Here is a 22,105-nt window from a genome sequence, read left to right as displayed (position 1 = left end):
TTGGACTGCCTACCTTTGGAATACTTTTCAGTGAGAGAGATAAGTTTCTCATTCAAGCTTTTGCTGATTTGAGTTTCTGTTAAATGTAGTCAAGCCTGATCCTAACTGAGTTACCTCAACAATTCTTCGCATTCATGTAACAGAGTCTTCATATCCTCCAAGGCATGGTCGATTCTGTTACCTGATTCTATCTTTCTAACAAGTGTAAGAGAGCTGAGGCATGTCAGATGAGAAAACTGAAGCTGGAACAAAGCAAGTCTCACCCAATGCCACACAACTAGCTACTTGGAGAGCTGCAGGGTTTGGAAGCCAGGTGAGCTCACCCCTAGGATTTTAAAAGCAGGGTGGAAGTAGGTGACAAATTTCCTTTAAAAATGATTCTGATTGGTGAAGTAGTGGTTATTTTTAAAAGCAAGCATTTAAGGACAATTTATCTCTTCAGTCAAAAGGAAGTCAAAAGTCTCCTATCCAGGGGACTGAAGTCACTGACTTTAAGAACATCAGACTTTCAAGTTGCCTCCAGAATACTACTGCTACATTAAAATGAATTATAACTCATTGTATTCTTACAACATACATTAAGAGAGCCGAATTCTCAAACAGGCTAGGACACATTTTGAATAAGCAATTAGTAAAATGAATGTGTTACTGCTTTAAAAGCATAACAGACTTGATGATTAATGTAGAGTTGACAAAGTCTTTACGATGAAAAGGCAATGCAGGTAAAAATTGAATCGGGTGGATTCAACACAGAAAAGTTTTAATGAGGCAAATGTCAAGCAAGCATATCGACTTCTTAAAAAACAAAGAAAATCTAAAAGTTTAATTACAAAAACACTTGTACAGAAAACTTGGCATTTCAACAGTTTCAAACACATGTACACACATTTTTTTCTAAAATTTTATTTTGTCAGAAATAAAACACTTTGTCTCATTTTCCTCAGCTGCTCCTTGTGTTTCAATAAAAAGAAAGAAATCTGTAACACTGAATAGGCAACAACTTATTTCTTGAGAAGAACATGTAAGTGCAATAACATCTACAAGTTTACTGGGAAATGTGAATTAGGTATCATGTTAGCCTGTGACCTCATTTAGTACCTCCTGGCTGGGCACAGAGGAGAGAGGAGGTGACGCAGACCTGCTTGTTTTGTGGCAGCTGAATCCCAGCCACCAGTGAGTCAGGTGTGTCGCTGCTAGCAGGGCCAGCCAGCATGTCAAAAGCAGGCTGTTATTTTGTGAAAATGATTTCAGACTGTAGGCTTTCTCGAGATCTCATGCTTTCCTAAATATGCAGATGTCTCAAGTCAATGTCAGGTATCCTAGCTAGACTCAGGAGAACGACGATCTTTGGACCAGCTTACAGCCTTTCCTGGTCTACGGCACTGCTAAGAACGCTGTGCAAAACTGACACAAAGGAGAAACAGAGAGTAGGAGGAAGAAAGGAGAGAAAGTATTTGGCAGAAGGCAGACACAAACTTCCAGAACCGGCTTGGATGTCCTGCCACAGACAGTGCATTCCAGCTTGGACTTAGCAGGCAGGGAGACTGAAAGAAGTCAGAGGAATGGCAGGTAAGAGAAGGAAAACAGGAAAATAGAGAAGAGCAGGTGAGCTGGCTAGGTTTACAGAGATAGATAATGATGGGCTCTTATTCTAAAAGCCTGCCAAGTGGTGATACATGGGCTTCGGTACATGGAAATTTGATGTGTATTCATATCGGAATTTTCAAAAAGGTTTTTTTTTGTTGTTTTTTTTCCTTTGGGTTAAGAAAGAAATCAGGGGAGGAGATGCTGAGAAGACAGGATGAGGCAGCAACATGACGGGGGTTTCTGGCTTGCACCCTGGCCTGTGAGCATATTGTGAGGGGGCCACACTTCCACCCGCCTTCGGTGGTGTGGTGCCTAGACAATGGGCTCAGGAGCCCTGCTTTGGCTCCAAAGATCTCAGCTGCAACCATCAGCCTCGTGCTCCAGAGCATCCAAACACAACACAACAAAACCAAACCCTGAGGTGAGAAACAGAAACCCTTCTTCCCTTTTGGTGTTTAAAAAAAAAAAAAAAAATCACTTACTAATTAAGCAGGGAGAAGGAAGGGAAGCCTGTCCTTTTGACACAGACTCTGCAGTTATGATTACAGAAGGAAGACAAAGGACATGAGAATTCCCCCGTGTCCTTCTCCATCAGCTGGAGGCTATTCTGAATGGCATTTCCACCCATCCGTATCCATGAATCGGTACACCTCAAGCAGACAGGGATTCTCTCTGTTTTCACTTATGATAAACTTTAGGATTTTTTTCAATACCAAATGAGAAACGACTTTTCTCGTTCTGTCCTGTTTACCAATGACCTTTTCCTCAGCAAAAATATTCCACAAGTCACTGCCAACAGATGGGAACAGAAGAGCCTTGCTGGGGCTGGGATGCAGGGTATGTGCACGAGCAATGCTCAGAAAACAGCAGGCAGTACCAAGGAGGAAGGAAAGAGCATTCTCCTTCAGGGCAGCAACCACAAAGCCTCCACGAGGGCTGGCACCCTGAGCGCTGTGTGGGATACGAAACACAGCCTCACTCCACAGGACACTGTCAACAAGAAGCTCCTTTCTTTGGAGTCACAGCAGGACAATGATGGGAGAAGACTGGGCCTGTCCAATGAGAGAAACTCTCCTTCAGAACCCTGCTGAGCAACAAAGCCAAGAGGTCAGAAAGTGGAGATGTCTAGCTTGGTGGGGGTGAAGGAAATAAAAAAATAACCCCCAAAAGCATTAAGAAAAAGTGACAGCTAGGTAGGAAAACCACTGATAAAACCACAGAGCCACTGATAAAAGAGTCCAATCTGAATGAAGCAGAACAATAAGAAGGCTTCCTTTCTGCTGCAGAAGATGCCAGTCTCAGGGGCACCTGGTCAGCAGAATATATGCAGACCCACTTCAACAGAAATAGAAATGATAGGAAACTGAAGACTCGGGAGAGTGGCTGTACACGGTCAAAGCTTCACGAAGACGATTCCATAGGAAGTTCACATACATGTTCCTTTTGTTGCTCCCTCATATGGCTTCCTGGGGTGAAGGCATTTAACTCAACTGACAGTTCCTTCACAAGCAGAGTAATCTGTACCTCCCTCTCTGCCTCCACTCAATTCAAATTTCCATGGATGGCTTCTCATTCCAAACAAGTAAAACCACTTACAGAACATCTTGGAGCTCTAAGACCTGTAGAATTGGGAGAAAAAAAGAAAGGATACCAAAACGTAAGCACAGATCAGAAAGGGTTAGGGCTATGGGTTAAAATAATGCCTTGCTCTATTTTCAAAAGGGTTAAGGTACGTGGAACCTAGAAGAATGGTATAGATGTTCTTATTTACAAAGCAGAAATAGAGACACAGACGTAGAGAACAAACATATGGATACCAAGGGGGAGGGGGGTGTGGGAGGAACTGGGAGATTGGGATCGACATATATACACTCTTGATACTATGTATAAAGTAGATGACTAATGAGAACCGACTGTAGAGCACAGGGAGCTCTACTCAGTGCTCTGTGGTGACCTAAATGGGAAGGAAATCCAAAAAAGAGGGGATATGTGTATACTATGGCTGATTCACTTTGCTGTACAGCAGAAACTAACACAACATTGTAAAGCAACTGTACTCCAGTTAAAATTAATAAAAAAATAAAATTAAATTAAATGGAAAAAAGAAAAACTTCATGGAGTTGTGGCAAGGAGTCAATGAGCCAGCACACGTAAAGTACTTAGGATGTGCCGGCATGTGTAAATGCTCACAGTGTTGTTTATTATTATTATTATGCAGAATAAACACCCAGTGCTACGTGGCCAAAAAAAAAAAAAAAAAAAAAAAAAAAAAAGGGTTACGGTGAGTAGCAGGGTGTATGTAAACTAAAGAACTCATAAAGCTGCAAGCAACCAACCTCACTGAGGCATTTTAGACAACATTTCAATGAAAAATGTGGCCCTGCTCCAGCTCAGCCACAATGGGGAGGTTGGAAAATTGCCAGCCGAACACAGAAAAGCAAGTATCAGGGACAAATCTGATGATGAAAAATTAGTACTTTACTTTAGTCCTGGTCAATCAAAACCAATTTTCTTCAAGTATAAATCTAAGGCCCTCTGCATGGATAGGGATGTACTGTGTGCATAAGATGAATACATTTTTACATTGATAAAAAGGCAATCACATATATATATATTTTTCCAATCCTCAAACAGGCAAATATTTATCACTTGGTTCAACTGAAATCAAGCAACATATGGCTTTTGATAGTTTATATACAGTAGTCATCTGTCAATATGAAATCACCCCCATGACTTCCTCCCAGCTCCACTTTTTCTAAGTACAAGTCAGCCACAAAGAAAGATGACAGCTGGGGTAATTCTTCCATTGTATAACTATAAAAATAATTATAAAATGGCTGACCAAAATTTTATAACATTATAATTGCTGGATTGTAATTTTTTCCTAATTACCTCCCATTTATCTTAATGCTCTCATTCTAAGATTTTTTTTAGTGCTTTCCCCTTACACCCATCCCTACCTCCTTGTATCAACGTTTTAGAAACCCCACTGAGTTTAGATACATGTGTTCTAGTTCTGGATTCTGCACCCACATACTCAGGTATTTTCAGGCAAGAGATTCTGCCTCTTTGGGACTCAGTTTCTTCATATGTAAAATAATGGGATTTCTAAACACCCCTTCCAGCTCTAATATGCTCCTCTAAAGCTGTAGACCATTAGCTTCCTTTCACTCACTGGGTCCTGACAATGGAAGAAACCTTTGCCAAGCTCATGTCAGAGTAATTAATTGCACCATGAATGCTGGGGACATCAGGCCTAGCTGTCTGTACATATTTGTATAATGAGGGCAAGCTAGTGTTAATCACAGTCTTTATAATTGTTTCATTTGACAGTTTCAGAGGGTACGGAGAACTATCCATTCTTAGTTATGTTTATATGGCTAGATTGTAAGAATCTGCGGTAATAAAATGGTTCACATTTTCAGGTACTGTTTCTTTCAGGAGCAAAATATTTGTAGGTTAAAATCAAGAATAATCATCACATTCTAGGTTTTCAAAGACACCTCGGAAAGCAGATACTACAGTTTATATCCTTAAGATAGATAAAGCTTTAGGAGAGTCTTACTGGCCAAATGCTCAAAATGGAAAACCATTTTTGGCTCAGAACTTGCAATAACTGTCCTATACCTATGTGAGGAGACACCACGTTATCAATTACTGTGTTCTTTCACAATCCTCCACACTGTTTCTCCCAGCTCTCTCTTTTCAAGCCTACAAGAGTGTTAATTGAAAACACTGTGTGAAAATGAGAAAGATGACGAGCTCCTAAAAATCCCAAGCCTAGATTTACAAGCTGTTCCCTTCACATACAGCAGCAGTAATGCCATTTCTTTATTCTGCAGGGAGTCCAGCCATCTCTTAGAAGTATGGTCTGTTCCATCTGGCTACTCACTAGAAGGACAGTAATCCTTTCCCCATCAGAGCACGGCTGAGGCTAAAGTATAATAAATTGCCTTATACAGTTACTATTTGAGGGCTTGGACAAGAAGGATAAAGACTACTGCTTTTGTCTATGCTGCCAGATGTGGCCTCACTGGATAAAGAATCATGGGTTTTATTTATTCTTGCACATGTTGCTCAAGGTCCAGACCATGTTAGAATGTTAGTATGTATATGAGTGTGCTCATGTACCTGCAAGACAAATAAATAAGGATCCAAGCCCATGACCAGCCATTCTAAGGAGCATATCCTGCTATCCACTCTTGTTTTAGTATTCATATATGGCCACTCATTGTATGGTCCAACCCCAAGATTTCCACACAGTTTATATGTCTGCAGGTATGGAACAATTTAACTGACAGACCAAAGGGCTGTCAATTTTGTGGAATGACATACTAAAGGGTACCCTATCTCTACAGGAATTTGAGTGATGATACCTGATGACTGACCATTAGTACCACAAAGTTTATATAAGCAGATCCCTTTGGGAAATGTACTTTTTTCTCTTCTAAAAGGATGCAACACATACTACTAGTCATTTGTTGAATATGTTTTTTAAAAAGCTTATTTTCTCTTTTCTCTCTTTGTACTTATTGAGAGTTCATTTATTTTTTAATATATTTAATCAAGGCATTAACTGTTTCACTGTAAGGTTAGTCCACATTAACATTTAACATACTACAGTTACTCTGATATTGAGTGATAAATGAAAAGCTTCTTACTTATAGAGTCTTGTACACATACAATGTCTCACTGACTATTGTAAATTATCATTAACTTTACAGGGGAAAGGAAGCTTAGCAATTAAGTTATATTTATTTTGTTCTATGTGTTGTTTGGAGGGTTGTTTTCTCTAAATTTCTCACTCACCCTTCAAAGCTCTTTGGGAAACTAATACCTGAGAATACAGCTCATAAGTGACAAAGCTAGAACTGAGGTCCAACCACAAAAATCACGCTCTTTCCATTAAGCCATGTGGAGGCATGCATGAAGAAAAACTATCTTGATTCAGTTTTCCAACACTACATTTAGCAACCATGCAACAGGAATCTTAATCAAGTCTCCAACTCACTTATTCAATGTAATTCCAGGGTTTTACTAGTATTGATAAAGTCTAATGCCATCTTATTTTTGATGACACGCTGGCACGTACGAATCATGTCAGTGAGCACTCACCATTCCCTAACGATCAAGCCTGTTCACAACTTCTCGAACTGTAGCTATGAAGTTTTCATTGTCTTGGGGATTAGCTAAAATAATACTGTGCAGTCTGTTCATATAGGAGTCGATAGTGTCCACTGTAGGTGTCTCTCCACTTCCTGAAGTGAGATAAGAAGAGAAAGTAAGAAGATCCTCCCATTCAGTTCAACCATAACACAGATCAGTGATTCCACAGCAAAAGAAACTTGACTCTAATGTGGTCTGCTCCATAGAGAAGATTTTATTTTCAGAGGAGAGACTTTTAGACCTCAAAGAAATGAAATTAATCCACATACTCTAAATAAACAGATGGGCTATATAATTGCTGTGCAGTATATAGGTGTAGTTGCATAGCACAAAAGGTTAAAGACTCTCCCAGCTCTGCTGTAACTATTTTCAAAATGAAAGAGTATATAAGAAATACTATGGGTTTCCCTGGTGGCGCAGTGGTTGAGAGTCCGCCTGCTGATGCGGGGGACACGGGTTTGTGCCCCGGTCCGGGAGGATCCCACGTGCCGTGGAGCGGCTGGGCCCGTGCGCCATGGCCGCTGGGCCTGCGCGTCCGGAGCCTGTGCTCCGCGGCGGGAGAGGCCGCAGCGGTGAGAGGCCCGCGTACCGCAAAAAAAAAAGAAAAAAAGAAATATTAGTATTTATTTTCCTTTTCCTTCCCATTAAGACAATATTACAAAGCAAGAAAATATACATCAGAAAAATGCTCTGGGGGGGATGGGTGAGTTGGGGGAGGGGATCAAGAAATAAAAACTTCTAGTTATAAATTAAGTCATGGGGATGTAATGTACAGCATGGTGACTGTAGTCAATAATATTGTACTACATGTTTGACAGTTGCCAAGAAAGTATATCTTAAAAGTTCCCATCACAAGAAAAAATTTTTTTGGTAACTCTGTATGGTGATGCATGGTACTAGATTGTGGTGATCATTTCACAGTGTATACAGATAGTGAATCATTACGTTGTACACCTGAAACTAACACAATGTTATATGTCAATTACACCACAATTTAGAAAACAAAAAAAGAAAAGTGCTCCACTCAGGACTTTAATATTACAGTTTCCACTGTTCAGAATATCAAATTAAGCTTAATAGAAAGTAGACTGTATGAAAATACAACTGAAGAAAAATTTAACTGAGCAGAGAGCCTGAAATTCTGGATGATTTTAACCAATACTGAGATTCTATTACATGGCCCACAGAAACCTCTGAGGAAAAGACCCCTGAGTTTACTGATTTTCCTCTGGAGGTGAGACTTCAGCCTCACCACACCAGTACCAACATGAACAGCACCTCCCCCCACCCCTGCCACTTTACAGGGCTCAGCTAGGGATGACATTACCAGGCAAGGGCATGCTGGCGAAGCTGCTTGTCAACACCTGCCGCAGGGTCTCCAGGTGCTGCTGTAAGACGGTGTTGCGGCTCCGCTCCTGGATCACGTCCACCTCCAGCTTCTCCACCGCTGTGCGCATGCTCTCCACGTGCTTTTGCAGGGCTGCGTTCCTTTCCTCAAACTCCATGTTGGATTTTCGAAGCTGACGGAGCTCTGCCTCCCGAGCTGAGGACAAAACCCCGACAAAACACAGGTAATACCAGCCTCTCTGAGGAGTCCCGATGACTCTTACAGGAAGTCCTGCTTAGCTGTCTCTAATTAGCTACCCCTCCTCATGTCCCTATTCTCATTATGGCCTTCCAGATAGCAATTTCAGCAGTAAAACGCCTGGCTCCCCAGAGTTATTTTAATTCTAAAAGCTGGTCATATTCTATACTTAAGATTGTAAGGAACAGCTGTAATTCCCAGTATTTGTTTGTTTGTTTGATTTTTTAAAGCTGTGCAATGATAAACCTGAGGGGTTCCACAGGGGGATCCTGGGAGACTGGGCAAGCACAGCTGTGGGTCCACATCTTTACTGCAGTGGGGTCAGCTTTACTCATATTTATTTTATATTTTGGACATCCATGTAAGCTTTCATTTGTACAAAGGGTTCTAGGCTAAGAGCCTGAAAGCAATTGAATTAGTGATGTATATTTATTTCCTCTGATCCAGAGACTAAAGCAGCTTTGACAACACTGGCTCAGCTGTCCTCCACGGGTCTCTGAGTAGCTGCTTTTAATACAGAGTGAAATGGAAGCAGTTTTCTTCTTCCAGACCAGTCCCAGGGTCTGGAATATCACTACCGTTGCTTTTCAGCAATGAATTCCTCCCGACAACTAAATCCCCTGTCATAGACCTGAGTAACACAAAACGATCCTTTGGTAATCACCTTTGCTGTGGTTCAGGAATTCCTCTGTAAATATAGGGATGTCAAAAACAGACCGTTCCTTTACCTCTGCTTCTTTCTGTGAATCAAGAGTAACAAAATAGTTAATTCTTAAACAGAAGCTAAATTAAACAGTAGTGCCTAAAGGCACAATGGTCATGTTTTCCTTAAAGAAATAGTAGGATGAGCAGGAATCAGTCTAGGTGGGGCTGTGAGGAAAATGTATTCACCTTTTCTTTGGAACGAAACTTTCATAGAGCTCAAGGAGGTCAAATATTCAGATCTCTCAGGTGACAACTGCTGTGCAATGAGAAACCTTAAAACAAACCTACATAAACTTCCCTAATGGAGATTTTGGAAACCATTTCTTAGCTCTGTGCTTTGAATAGTCAACAGTATACAGTGGAGAAAGTGGTTGAGGTAGGAATATAGAAAGAGAATTTCTAGGTTTTTTTTCTGTTGCTTCTGTTGGTTATATACATAAAGTGCTTTTTATACATTAGGTGCTTTATATACATAAAGCACTTTATATACATGTATATACATTTATATACATTTATGTATATACACTTTATATACATAAAGTGTTCTCTGAGATAGGATTATGCAATCTAAATTTGCAGAGTGGACAATAAGAATTTTAAGCAGACATCTGCCAGCCATGAGTAATAATAATGGTATTCCACTGGGATTTCTACTTTTACTTCTACTTATTTACAAGGGCAGCCTATAGTTGGGGATCTTTTAGACTTTCTTCAGACACAGGAAAAACAAACAAACAAAACCAAAAATCCAGAAATAACTGGGCTCTAAGTATGAAAATCCCAAGGATTATGTGAGATAGAAAAGAATAATAAACCTAAAATGAATTCACCAATAAGCCATTAAAAATAAAAGTCTCACAAAACCACTGCAAAATATATTCCACAATGATCCTTGTGAATAAAGTCAATATTTCAAAATGCTTTGTCTGCAGTTTCTACAATGAATTTGAAGTTGAAAGCATTAAGAACATAAATTATAAGTGTCTTGGCAGTATTTAAAATCTTGCATAATATAAGATGGTAAAGAGAACAGTGGGAAATGAGTACTGAAGAAATTGATAGTGAAATCTGAAGATTCCAAAACCTTTATAACATAAAGAACAGTTTAAAAAATCTAGAAATCATTCCTATAGAAACACATTTAATGCCAGAGATAGAATGTATCTTTCCTACTTTTGCCACCACTAGTCTTTTATCTTTGAACACAAATATGATTTGGGGCCCAGTAGAAAGGTTAAACACTTAACAGCCTATGAGGGAATTCTGACAGCCAAGATCCTGTTTTCATACTGGTGTCTGCCTCCTTAGGGGTCAGGGCTGTGCTGTGTAAGCTGCCTGCCGATGGCATCTGATCAAGAGAGACGTCTAAGATGGAAGTCTGAAAAACAATGTATTTACCTGAAGATACTTTCACAGCACTTAATTTTTACCCTATCTTTTACCTCTTAAAGAAAGAAAGTGAAGTTTTTCAGAACAATTTAAAAACAAACAACAAGATTACCACTGAAAGCCCCAGTTTCAACATGCAAAGCTCTACCTCTAGCCAGCTCTTGGTGGATTTCAAAGAGAACTAATGTATGGACAAGAAAGGCTGGTTCCAGAAGGCATCTTAGGCCAGCTCTTGGTGGATTTCAAAGAGAACTAATGTATGGACAAGAAAGGCTGGTTCCAGAAGGCATCTTAGGCATATTTCTCAGTGACTTTCTCTCTACTCTGCTGGCTTACCATATTCTTTAACTCTGTTACTATACAAGACATAACAGATATAAGCATAAGTCCATAAATGACTTAGGGTAAGGCCTTATGATTTTATCATCCCATCTTGTTCAGTCTCTTAGTTAACTGCACAGGCTTATATGAGATCAGTTTACCTAGCCATAGGTCTGAATATCTGCCAGTCAGATGGGTAGGTGGGGATGCTTGGCTTCCATTACCATGGTACCGAGAGCCCTCTCCAAGGCCTACATTCTGCTCAGATGGGTAATTCTGCTCTTTTCCCTGCCAAAGCAGTCCAAACCAAACCAGGCTAACTACATAAGGGCAGAGGACAGCACCACATAGGTGCATTAACACACTGCCTTTTGGTATAGATTCTTAGAGTGCAAAGAAAGAAACACCAAAGCAATTAAATGAAACTGTTCAGTCTCTGAGAGGCAACAGAGAATTCTACTTAACTGAAGAGTGGTCATAAAACCCATCAGCACTCTTCCATTACTGAGTACATTACTTGGCATTGGAGAGGATCCTCTTGGGGGCTCAGATATACTTAAGCTGCTCCAAGGGTCACTCAAGGGATTAAAATCATAAGGATTTCATTACCTCTTCATTGAAAGGGTCTAATTTGTTCAGGCTGAGTGTCATTTTGTCATTTCCCATAAATTAAAGGAGAAACAAAATTATTGTTTCTATCTTAGTCCTCACATGAGATTTAGACACTTTCTTGAGAGTAACACTAGCTGACTCCTGGGTCTAGCAGGCTGGCTCTTGATTTGAGAGGAGCAAGAATACTCTTCACTTTGGTTTTCATTCTATATATTGAGTGGAGGGTAAGAGAACAGAGGCCTTTTGAACTGAAACTATTTTGCTGTGATCTAGGCTCAGGGCCAGAAATTCATAGAGAGTGATATGCTTCTCTCAAGTGCCCTTTACCTTAAGGAATGCTCTTAATATTGTGTACCAGGCTTAAGTGCCCCACTGCTATGCAGAATGGCTTGAATGGCTTTCAGGTCAGCATTTCTTTGGCTCTAATATGCTCTCCAGTAACTGCCTTGGCAACAATGTCTTAGGAATCTAAGTTCCATTAGGGAATACAATAGGTTTCTTTACTACATACACACAAATCAAATTGTTTCTGTCTCAAGTGGCAACAAATTTTGCTGACATCACAGGCAACCTGGCCCATTTTAACTTGCAACGCTGTTTATTCCATATAACGTGGCAGGTGCTGCCAGGACTGCTAAATAAGATGGGGCTACAGAGGCCTGGCTTTCAGTCACAATTCTGCCTCTAATTAATTCAATAAGTGACTCTGGGAAGTTCTTTCCTGTCTCAGGCAAGTCATTTTCCTCACCGGCAAAATGAGGGGGTCAGTCGAGAGGATTTCTGAGGTCTTAGTAGTTTTGAAGTGAGCCCGAAGGCTATTTTATGGCATTTGCCATTTTATTCCTAATAGGATAAGTAAAGGGAAATAAGCATGTTTTTAGAAACTGTGATGTTTTAGGCACTTTGCAAGGTACTTGCTCTTTTATTAACTTCCTCATAACTCTGCTCAAGCCATTTTACATATATATATATATATATATATATGAATATAAATATATCTGAAGTGCCCCACAAAACCTGGGTCATCTTTAAGGTCTGATTCAGTTCCTCCTTTCCATGGGGGCTTCTGTGGCTCCTTTTGTTTTCCACTTGTAGTGTTTTCTTATTTTTCTTAACTCTTATTATACTCTAAGAGGTTATGTGTAAATATGTTTAACAATTGTCAAAGAGGTTTTTTTTTAATTGCAACTCTTTTGAAATTACCTAGTTTAGTAAGATATTATTCAATAAAAACTGATAAAGTGGGGGGCACTAATTGGGTCAACAACCTTACTAAGAGAGCTTTATCCTGATGTGGGCATACAACAGATTTATAGACCCTACTGTACACACATTTGAGAAATTACTGTTGGCTCTCCACCTACTCCCTCCTTTTCTGTGTTTCACATGAGTCTAATCCTGAAACAGGGGAATCACACAGAGACTTATTCCTTTTCATATATCATAGAAATTCATATCATACTAAATAATGTATTTAAAAAAACCTTCATTTCTCAAATCAGTAGCAGCAGCTTCTATGACTAAGTCTACTAAATCTTTTCTGATGGCAACTGTTAACTTTATGAGAAGCAAAAATGCCACATATGGTTTGGGCAGTAAAATCCATAGTGATGAAAGGAGTCAGTCATTGACTAGAAAATGTGAGCTCTAATATTTTAGATTACTGTTCATACTCTCTTTTGTAACCATTAAGGACAGAGAAGCTATAAAGGATGCTTAATAGGGAAAAAAGGAAGTTTGGTAATTTAATGATATTGGTGGGTTGGGCACACAAAGGAAGGAGAAATAAGTAATTATATAAGTATTTGGCAATATGGAAAGCTTGCAACACTATTCAATTATGATTTAAAATATATAGTGTACATACAGTTTCTCAAGCAAAAAAAAAAATAAGATTTCATCCTAATTGAAACACAGAGATGTCATATATAACTACATTTATATAGGATTTATATGAATAATAAAATGCTAATATTTACTATGCTTCTCACTTTCTAATTCATGGATGGTAATAAATCTATTTGACTTGTGAATCTAAAAGTATTCTCTATGTTTTGAAGGTCACCAATATCAAATTAGGTATGAGAACTACAACTCCAAGATAAATACATTATTATTTTGAAGAAATGATTTCCTTGATTTAGTAAAAAACCCAATACATGCAAAAGAGTATATCAGAAAATTCTTTTTGTGTAAATATCCACTGTTATTTCAACAAATGGGTTTTGTATAGAAACAAATAAGTATTTATGGAAGAACTCTTCCATGCAAGGGCATCATGCTAGATGGGATGGGTACAATATGGAACTAGACCATGCATGCCTTCAAAGAGATTATAATCCAAGCGTGTTAATAACAGAAGCACTTGAGTAACTTTGGCACCTTAGCCAGATCAGCTAAGTGCGTAAGAGTAATATAGAGAGCTGTGAGGTTTAAAAGAAGTTGGAGGAAACAGGAAAAGCTTGAAGGAGGAAATAGAACTTGAAATAGGGTTTGGTGGATGACTAGAATTTAGAGGCAAAATTGGATGATGGGAGAGGGTAACAGAAAAAATGAGTGAGGGAAAGAAAGTATTCTCGTGAAAGGAAGAATATGAGCACAGGCATGAGGCAGAAAAGGATGGGGCACCTGGAGGACAGTGAGTATTAAAGGTTTTTAAGTACATAAGATATATATGGGAAATATGGGAGTTAAGGTATTTGGAAAGGGAAATAGGGGCTTAATTACAGAAAACCCTGATTGCTGAGTTTGAATGTGATTTGGTAAGCAATGAGGAGTCATTGAGCATTTTCATGCATGAAATTACCACAAATTTTATTTTCTTAGAACCATATATTAATCATAGGCTACATATATATTTAAAGCTCTCTATGCAGCAGAGCCAACACACACAGGCCTCAGTCCTATACAGGAACACAGGTCTAAATCCTATTGCTGAGACTGAACCAATGGAGGGGAAAAGGCCAGTAAACAAATATGCACCAGTGAGGAAAGTAGGCATAGTAATCAAGATAATGTCACTTGTGGTCTGTAGATGCCGTAACTTGAATAGTTCACTTTAACTAAATGCTGGATTCCCTAAATAACAACTTTTTGAGAGTCAGAATATAGTATCTGATGATGATAAACTATGGTCAAGGTATAGCTTTTAGTTGGTCCTCATTTCTATACCTCACTCCAAATTCCAGCCATCTTCAGCATTTAAAGCCAATAAAATTCTTGGACCATAAGAAAGGACTAGAGTTAGGGGCTTTAATTCAAGGGCAGACTCATGACATAAGTGTCTGCCATATGCTAAGAGTCCTTGAGCTAAAGGCAACTAACCCAATCCTAATTACAGGATAGGAAATACTCTGCCATTCATTAAAAAACAGTCCAATAGCATTTCAAATAGCATCATTATTATATACATATATCACACACACACACACACACACACGCACGCACGCTATGTAGAGAGAAAGTTAATTACCTCATGATCATGAGTAGCCTGTCGGGCTGCATCTAAAAATATGATAGAATAAGAACATTAAGCTGAAAAACAAAACAAAATAACAAAACCTAAGGAAATGACTATGCTAAGCTACAAAAACTGCTGGTATATGTGGGCTCTCAAAACATATCATATTTTCTCTGATAGCTTTATTAATCAGTCAACAAAAGTTAAAGGGAACCCCATCTTACAGGTTACACAGTTAGACACAAGAGAAACAGCAGACACAGTTCTTACCTTTGAGGAGAACAGGGTGGGAGAGTGGACAGGAAATACATGCCAAAGGATGTTTGCAGAACATTACAGTTTAGCAGGCAAGATGCCCAAATGTGGAGAAGACGCAATAGCTCAGGAATGACAAGCTATTATGAGTGGGGCTTCTTTCTTTGGCAGTGTTTCCTGAAGAAGGGGAACTTTTAGCAATATTTTAAGAGTGTGATGAACAATTTTAACGGAAAACAAAAGATCCATGAAGACTGGGATCTTCTGTATCTTGTTTACCTTTGCATCCTTAATGCCTAGATGAGATCCTGATATGTAATAGGAGGTGTTCAATACATTTTTTGAATACACGCATACATGAATGAGTGAATTAAAAGGATGATTGATCACTGGAAGCTGGGAGAAATGATCACATGAAAGGCTTAGAGGTGTTACAGCAAGGTGGTTATGTAGTGTAGCAGACAGATTTGTTTAGAGGTAGAGAAATGACTAAATTGGAAATAGAAGAAAAAGCACAGACAACTAAAAGGGTCTTGGAGCACAAGCCAAATTGTTGATACTGGATATGGAAACCCAACTGAAATTTCTAAATGAGAGCAATGTGATTTTAATAAAATTCCAAGATGATGCTTGTAAGTGAATGTAGTATAATAGAGAAATGATAGAAATATATCTTTTATATTCTCACTCTAATACTTGGCTTTGTGACACTCCATCATGCAAAACAAACTACAAATACATTTGGTTCTGGTTCTGATACCTTGCCTATGAGATTTGCCTTTCTGACGGTCCTGGGTTTTCCTACTGAAAACCTTGTAGGCCTCAGTCTTCTGATACTGCTCCAGCTCCTTCATGTAACGCTCCTTATCTCTGTCTGCTTCATCAAGGTAGCGCTGGGGAAGAAATATGGAATTATTTTCAAGAAATAGGTCTTACTGACGTAAAATACCAATGAACTCTTTGAAGAAAGCAAAGGATAATTAGCACATGGAAAGAAAAGTACAAGTGGGATAAGCTTTGAGAATTAAAAAAAAAAAGTCATGTGAATAGAATAAAATATCTCTTAGTTATAAAAGAAATAGGTAATTCTAACTTTTTAGACTACTGCCTTTCTTAACTTATTGAAGACAACTTCTATTGAGGTCATTCTCATAAAAAATTCACAAGAAGATTATAGTTCTTCTACTAATCCTATAGATAGAACTACACATGGCCCTAGAGTCCTCAAGAAGACTGAACACCACATAGGCACACTTAATCTTCCCAGGGGAAAGGATGGAATATTACTTTGTTTCTTTATCCCCAACCCACTCTGAGGAGATGATCTCATACATCAATTGGCCTTTAAGAGCCAGAAGAGTGGAGATACAAGGAACATAAAAAAGAATGACCTCACCCTATGGACCTAAAATGGACTACTATGAGACAGCCTGTATCTACATGCTTTGTGCTATTAATTATTTAAACAAAGTTCATTGATCTACTAGGATAATTTTGTTTAATGCCTTGTACTTTTCATTCATCATTAGGTTTAAGAAATAAAGTATAAAAATACTCTTCTAAATGAACACAAACGAGTTAGAAATTATGTTAAAAGCCTTGTCCTACACAAGAGCCAGATGTAGGGGTCAAATGGCCAAATCTGGGACAATTTAAGTATCAAAATACTCAAGTATAGTAATAATTTATAAACCATTGGGAAAAAAAGAAATTCATATGCCTAAGCCAATTGTAAATAAATAACAAACAGATACATAAATGGAGGGAGGAAGAGGGCTCTTGCTTAGATTAGAATGCTGAAGGGCAACTGGCAAATGTGGAGGGAGTGCTAGAGTTGGAAAATCATCATTTTGCAACCATCATGGTAAATATTAGATCAGGCAAAAGTTATTAATGAATGCTAAATCTAGGGGGAAATTTTGATATGGAACAGACTATTTGAATGTTCTTAAAATGTCTCTGCACAGACTACTTATTAATTACAAGGGAGAGTAAAAAACTTCAGTGAGTGAGCAAAATTAACATTACGAATAAAAGGAACGAGGAATGAGGAATAAAAGACATTGTGTGCCTGCATATGCGATACCCTGAGAAGGACCAACGTCCACCTATGCAGTATTCTGACCAAGAATGCATAACCTCAATCTAATCATGAGGAAACATCAGACAAATATAAAATGAGGAATGTTCTGTTGAAAGTAAACGAAAAGAAGGGGGAGGAAGAGGGAGAGACGGTATTCCTAAAAAATATCAATGTCATAAAAGACAAAGAAAGGCTGTGGAAATATCCCGGATTAAAGGAATCTAGAAATTTGACTACTAAACTCAGAGCCTGACCCCTGGACTGGAATCTGAACTGGAGGGGGAAAATGTTACAGAGGAATGATGTTAGAGGTCAACTGACAAAACTGGAATATAGATGGCAAGTTAGATAAAAGTATTGTGTTAATACAAAATTATGAGGTTGTTAACTAAACTGTGGTTAAGTGAGAGAACATGTCTATTCTTAGGAAATTCACACTGAAATATTTAAGGGTAAAGGGCTATGATGTATGTAACTTATATCAAATAATTCAGAAAAAAATTGTATGTGTGTGTGTGTGTGTGTGTGTGTGTGTGTGTGTGTGAGAGAGAGAGAGAGAGAGAGAGAGAGAGAGAGAAGAGAAACCACATGCCCAAACTTGCCCAGGAGAGTATGAGCGCATGTGCGAAAAGAGAAAATGTGTTAATGACAGGTCAATCTGGGTAAGGGTATTTGGGTGTTCTTTGTATTATTCTATGTTTGTAACTTTTTGTACATTTTTTACTTTTTTTTTTTACTTTTTGTACATTTGAAAAATTATTTTCAAATAAAAATTTAAGAACAAAAACAAACATGAAAGCCCTTGCCCTGCCTAACTAGTTAGTTATCACTGTTTGTTATCCCTGGAAATGACTTTTGCGTTTTTCCTTATATACTTCTGTATTGTCTGAAAAAATTTTAAATGATGAGCGTGTATTAATTTTGAAATAAAAAAATTAAAGAGAAAAGAGTAACTACTATGTACAGCTCATAATCCATTTATACATTAGAGCTAAAACAATGGATGATATACTCTGTTTTCTATTAGCTTGCTACCACAAACACAGAGCTTCAAGTTGCAACTCAATCTGATCTCTTTGAAATTTTTTGAATTCAGTTAATTCCCAAGAGTATTTTTCAATTTGGTTTTAGTTTGTTTGGAATTCTTTTTAAGGAGTGTAAGACATAAGAGAAATATAGACATATATCAGATACTGAAAATGCTGGGAACTTTCAACCCCTCCGACAATCCCTACAATCCCAACAATTTTGTGGCATTTCAACCAGTTCGTGGCTAACTTGTCTTTAATTCCTCTCAAATCTAACAAATGGATTTGTTTCAGTTTGGCAATAAGGTTAGTTTCTGTCTTGGAGGAAAGAGAATTCAAATAGTTCTTGCTTTATTTTTCATAGTAGGTTAAATTTGCCAGAACTCCAGTTTAAAAAGTTTATTAAAGCAGTAACATCTTTTTCTTAAACAAAATTCTTATGTGAATATCAGAATTTTATCAAAAGACCTTTTCTCATTTAACTCATGACTTTTCACTTAACTCGGCAGAATAAACCATGCTGATAGATTTCTTAATATTGAACTACTTTTTACAAAAATCTTATATGAACTCTCAGCATATAAAGCAAATAAAAGTGGAGCTGCTTTGGTTTGGGGGGGATCCTAGAGTCCCTCCTGCTCACGTCCCTGCAGCAGACCCTGAAAGAGTATAAAAACCACTGTGGAGAAAAGAGCTATGAAGGACCCTGCTATTCTGGTCTCCTAGGCCCATGACAAACTTGGAGAATCAACAGTCCATTCTCTTTGCTTTTCTGACAAAAGTTATTTTTGAGATATAATCAAAACCAAGCAAAGGATCAGGAATAGGAACAATTACCTGTTTTTCCTCTGGAGGAAGTTTACTCCATTCATTGCCTAACATCCTTGTAATTTCTGGAAATGGGACTTCTGGTCTTTTTGCTCGAAGCTGTTCTCGACGCTCATTCATGAACCGAACATATCCTGTAAGGGGGGATTTAGGTGCATTGCTGTCTCGAAGAGGTTTCTTCCTCTTTCTTCCTTTGGACCAACCTCCTCGTTTACTTCTTTGCTACAAAACAAGAAAAAATAAAAAACCCCAAACCAAATTACAACAACAAAAATTTCCCCAAATAACACAATAATCAACATCAACAAACAAAACAGGATTAATAATTGCATTTTGCTACCATTAAGGCCCTGGATATTCAAAGCTCTCCAAACCTGTTATAGGTACAAATGGCTGCAATGCAGTTTTCAAGAAGGGACCCCAGATGGTTCACCTGCAGACCTTTTTATGTACCATGCTACACAATGTTACACTAAGGGGCTATTTTAGTACTAATCCCAACAGATAAGAATGAGGGGTGCCATGATCACATAAGCTCTGGCCTTCATATTCACTTAACAAATCCTGACTCCTGACAGGGGAATATTCTAAATGAGAAATGCAGCACATATACAGCACTGTGCCAGGGAAGCAGACATTGCTACAGTAGATCAGAACAAGATGCTGTCACAAGCACTGGGCAAAAGAAGAGGAGACAAGTTGTAGTACTAGGATTAAAATCATTCATGAAGGGTGTTTCTCATTGATATCATTCAAAGACCAGTTTATTTCCGACAGCAGATAGCACTATAGATTTTAAAATTAATATCTAAGACTTAGAAAAATTTCAGCAACTATAATATATCCAAAATGAATACTAGTTCTTTGGCTTGCTGGTTTATTTCTTAAGATGTTTATTTTATAAAGGCAGAGGTCTTTATATGTTATTAGCTAAATCAAAAGACAATATCGCCCCCAAAAAAGTTTAAAGGACTGAAGTACCACTATTGTTTTACCACAGCCTTTTTCTTTGTCCTTTTAAACAGGATGCAAGGTACTTTTACCTCATAATTTTACAAATACACATAGCCTATCAGTTAATAAAGTTTTATGGATATAAGCATTTTTATTTCAGAGAAGAGAACGATAAGCCAAATGGGACAAAAATATCTAAATATTAATTACCATACTGCACTCCTCCAAATATATATAAAATGGTACAATAATTCAGCATTGGGCAAATGGTGTATTTGGTATCAGTTTTTTTGTTTTTCTTTTTGGTTTTGTTTTGTAAACCTAGTAACATTTAACATTAAAGCTACTACGGATTTAAGATGTTTAAGAAGCCTTAAGCATTCGTCATAATCTTTAAGAATGCCAACATAAAAAGAATAAGCTCTTTCAAAATAAGAACAAAGACAAAAGTCAATGGTGGTACTCTTTTATAGCTAAAAACAAAAAAAGAGTACCTTAAAACATAGACAATGTAATCAGTCATTTGTGAGGAACACTGAAAGTCCAACAAGGGAATGATGGCCCAGGTCCATACAGAACCTTTGTGTGAATTAGAAAAAGATGCCCCCTATGGGACAATGAATGACTTGGTAAGTCGTGTGAACCCTTTGGGCACATATGACTCCATGCTGCAGGGTTTGGTGAGCAGAGTGTGGTCTTGAGTAAGGGCATGTGGACTCCTCGTTAATTACTTTAAAAAAAAAATTATTTATTTTATTTATTTATTTTTGGCTGTGTTGGGTCTTCACTGCTGCATGTGGGCTTTCTCTAGTTGTGGCGAGTGGGGGCTACTCTTTGTTGCGGTGCGCAGGCTTCTCTTGTTGCAGAGCACGGGCTCTAGGTGCGCGGGCTCAGTGGTTGTGGCTCGCAGGCTCTAGAGCACAGACTCAGTAGTTAGATAGCCCGTGGCTCACGGGCTTAGTTGCAGCATGTGGGATCTTCTCAGAGCAGGGCTCGAACCCATGTCCCCTGCATTGGCAGGCGGATTCTTAACCACTGCACCACCAGGGAAGCCCTAATTACTTATTTAATTAAATCATGCAACTCATTCAGTAAGCATTTGTTGAGCGTCTAATCTGATGCAGGTATAAATTTTCTAGGTAGGGGAAAAAGAAGAGTCTACTTGTCTCTGTATCATTAAAACCATTAATATGGTTCTATGTGAAACAAGAAATATAAAACAGAATATTCTGCAGAATGTAAGGAGGCCAGAGGATGAACACCTCGGTCAACTCCCTTGCTGACTGCTTCTTCAGAAGCCTCAGAGACCAGTAACAGGAGGAGATGCTTCAGCTTACCTCATCTTCGTGCCTCTGTTCATTGCCTTCTGCTGTATTTGAAGACTCATTCTGAAGCAACTGACCTTGGGAGAGATCCTCAACAAATTCTGGATTATTTGTGGATGATGAGGCTCCACTACTATATGGAACCTCTGGGTGGGTTATCCTGAAGAATGATAGGCAGAGTGGAAAAGTTCAGTATCAACAGCATCAAAAACTCCTACTTACCAAGGTTCAAGACAAATTTCACTGCCAGCAAAATCACATGCCAGCCCTTGAATTAATTCCCCCACCTCATTCTGTATAAATGTAAACAATGTCTCCATAGCAATTATAGAGCATTTTGAAAAAGGTTTCAGTGCTTGATTGGATCAGGTCAGTTCCATGAAGAAATCTCCTACTAAAAACTATAATCTTTCCCCCACAAATTACCTCTCTCCTCAACGTAGACTTTACATTTTAGTTCTGAGCATGCAACTTTTATATGCTAGTTTCATGTATCTCCTTTTCATGTAATAAAAGGAAAATACTATTAATGGAAAAGAACAGGAATGGGAGTTGAAGAGGAAGTTTGCCCCCCATCACAAAAGAGAGCGTTCTTTAAGGGCATAAGAAGTATCTCTTATGGTACATTCCATAGGCTACTCCTTGGATTATAGTGTTTATTGACAATGAGATCATCTAAGAACAATATTATCAAGTTCAGTAAGTTCAGGTATAAATGTTAATAAATCAGAGATATACATTTTCTGTTCCTATCATTCTGTTCCAGATGAGTCAGCAAACCAGATCTCATCCTTCTGAAAAGTGGAC

The 22,105-nt window shown here is 38.3% G+C and overlaps 1 protein-coding gene across 2 annotated transcripts in view; it reads right to left on the bottom strand.

The window, feature by feature from the left end:
• Positions 1–549: 549 nt before the first annotated feature.
• Positions 550–22,105, bottom strand: part of HMG20A (high mobility group 20A) — a 69,702-nt gene continuing 48,146 nt past the window's right edge. For both annotated transcript variants that reach the window (XM_079912002.1, XM_079912003.1), the window contains 8 exons: positions 21,311–21,458; positions 19,029–19,241; positions 15,841–15,973; positions 14,838–14,869; positions 9,003–9,078; positions 8,081–8,296; positions 6,703–6,845; positions 550–3,206 (listed from right to left, as the gene is read on the bottom strand). In XM_079912002.1, coding sequence (XP_079768128.1) covers positions 6,709–6,845; positions 8,081–8,296; positions 9,003–9,078; positions 14,838–14,869; positions 15,841–15,973; positions 19,029–19,241; positions 21,311–21,458 — 955 coding nt within the window. In that variant the 3' untranslated portion in view covers positions 550–3,206; positions 6,703–6,708. The remainder of the gene's footprint in view (positions 3,207–6,702; positions 6,846–8,080; positions 8,297–9,002; positions 9,079–14,837; positions 14,870–15,840; positions 15,974–19,028; positions 19,242–21,310; positions 21,459–22,105) is intronic.

This window comes from Stenella coeruleoalba, assembly GCF_951394435.1.
Source record: "Stenella coeruleoalba genome assembly, chromosome: 2".
In the NCBI taxonomy this organism is placed as follows: Eukaryota; Metazoa; Chordata; class Mammalia; order Artiodactyla; family Delphinidae; genus Stenella; species Stenella coeruleoalba.
The sequence above is the reverse complement of the archived record's forward strand: the minus strand, read 5'-3'. Positions and strand labels throughout refer to the sequence as shown.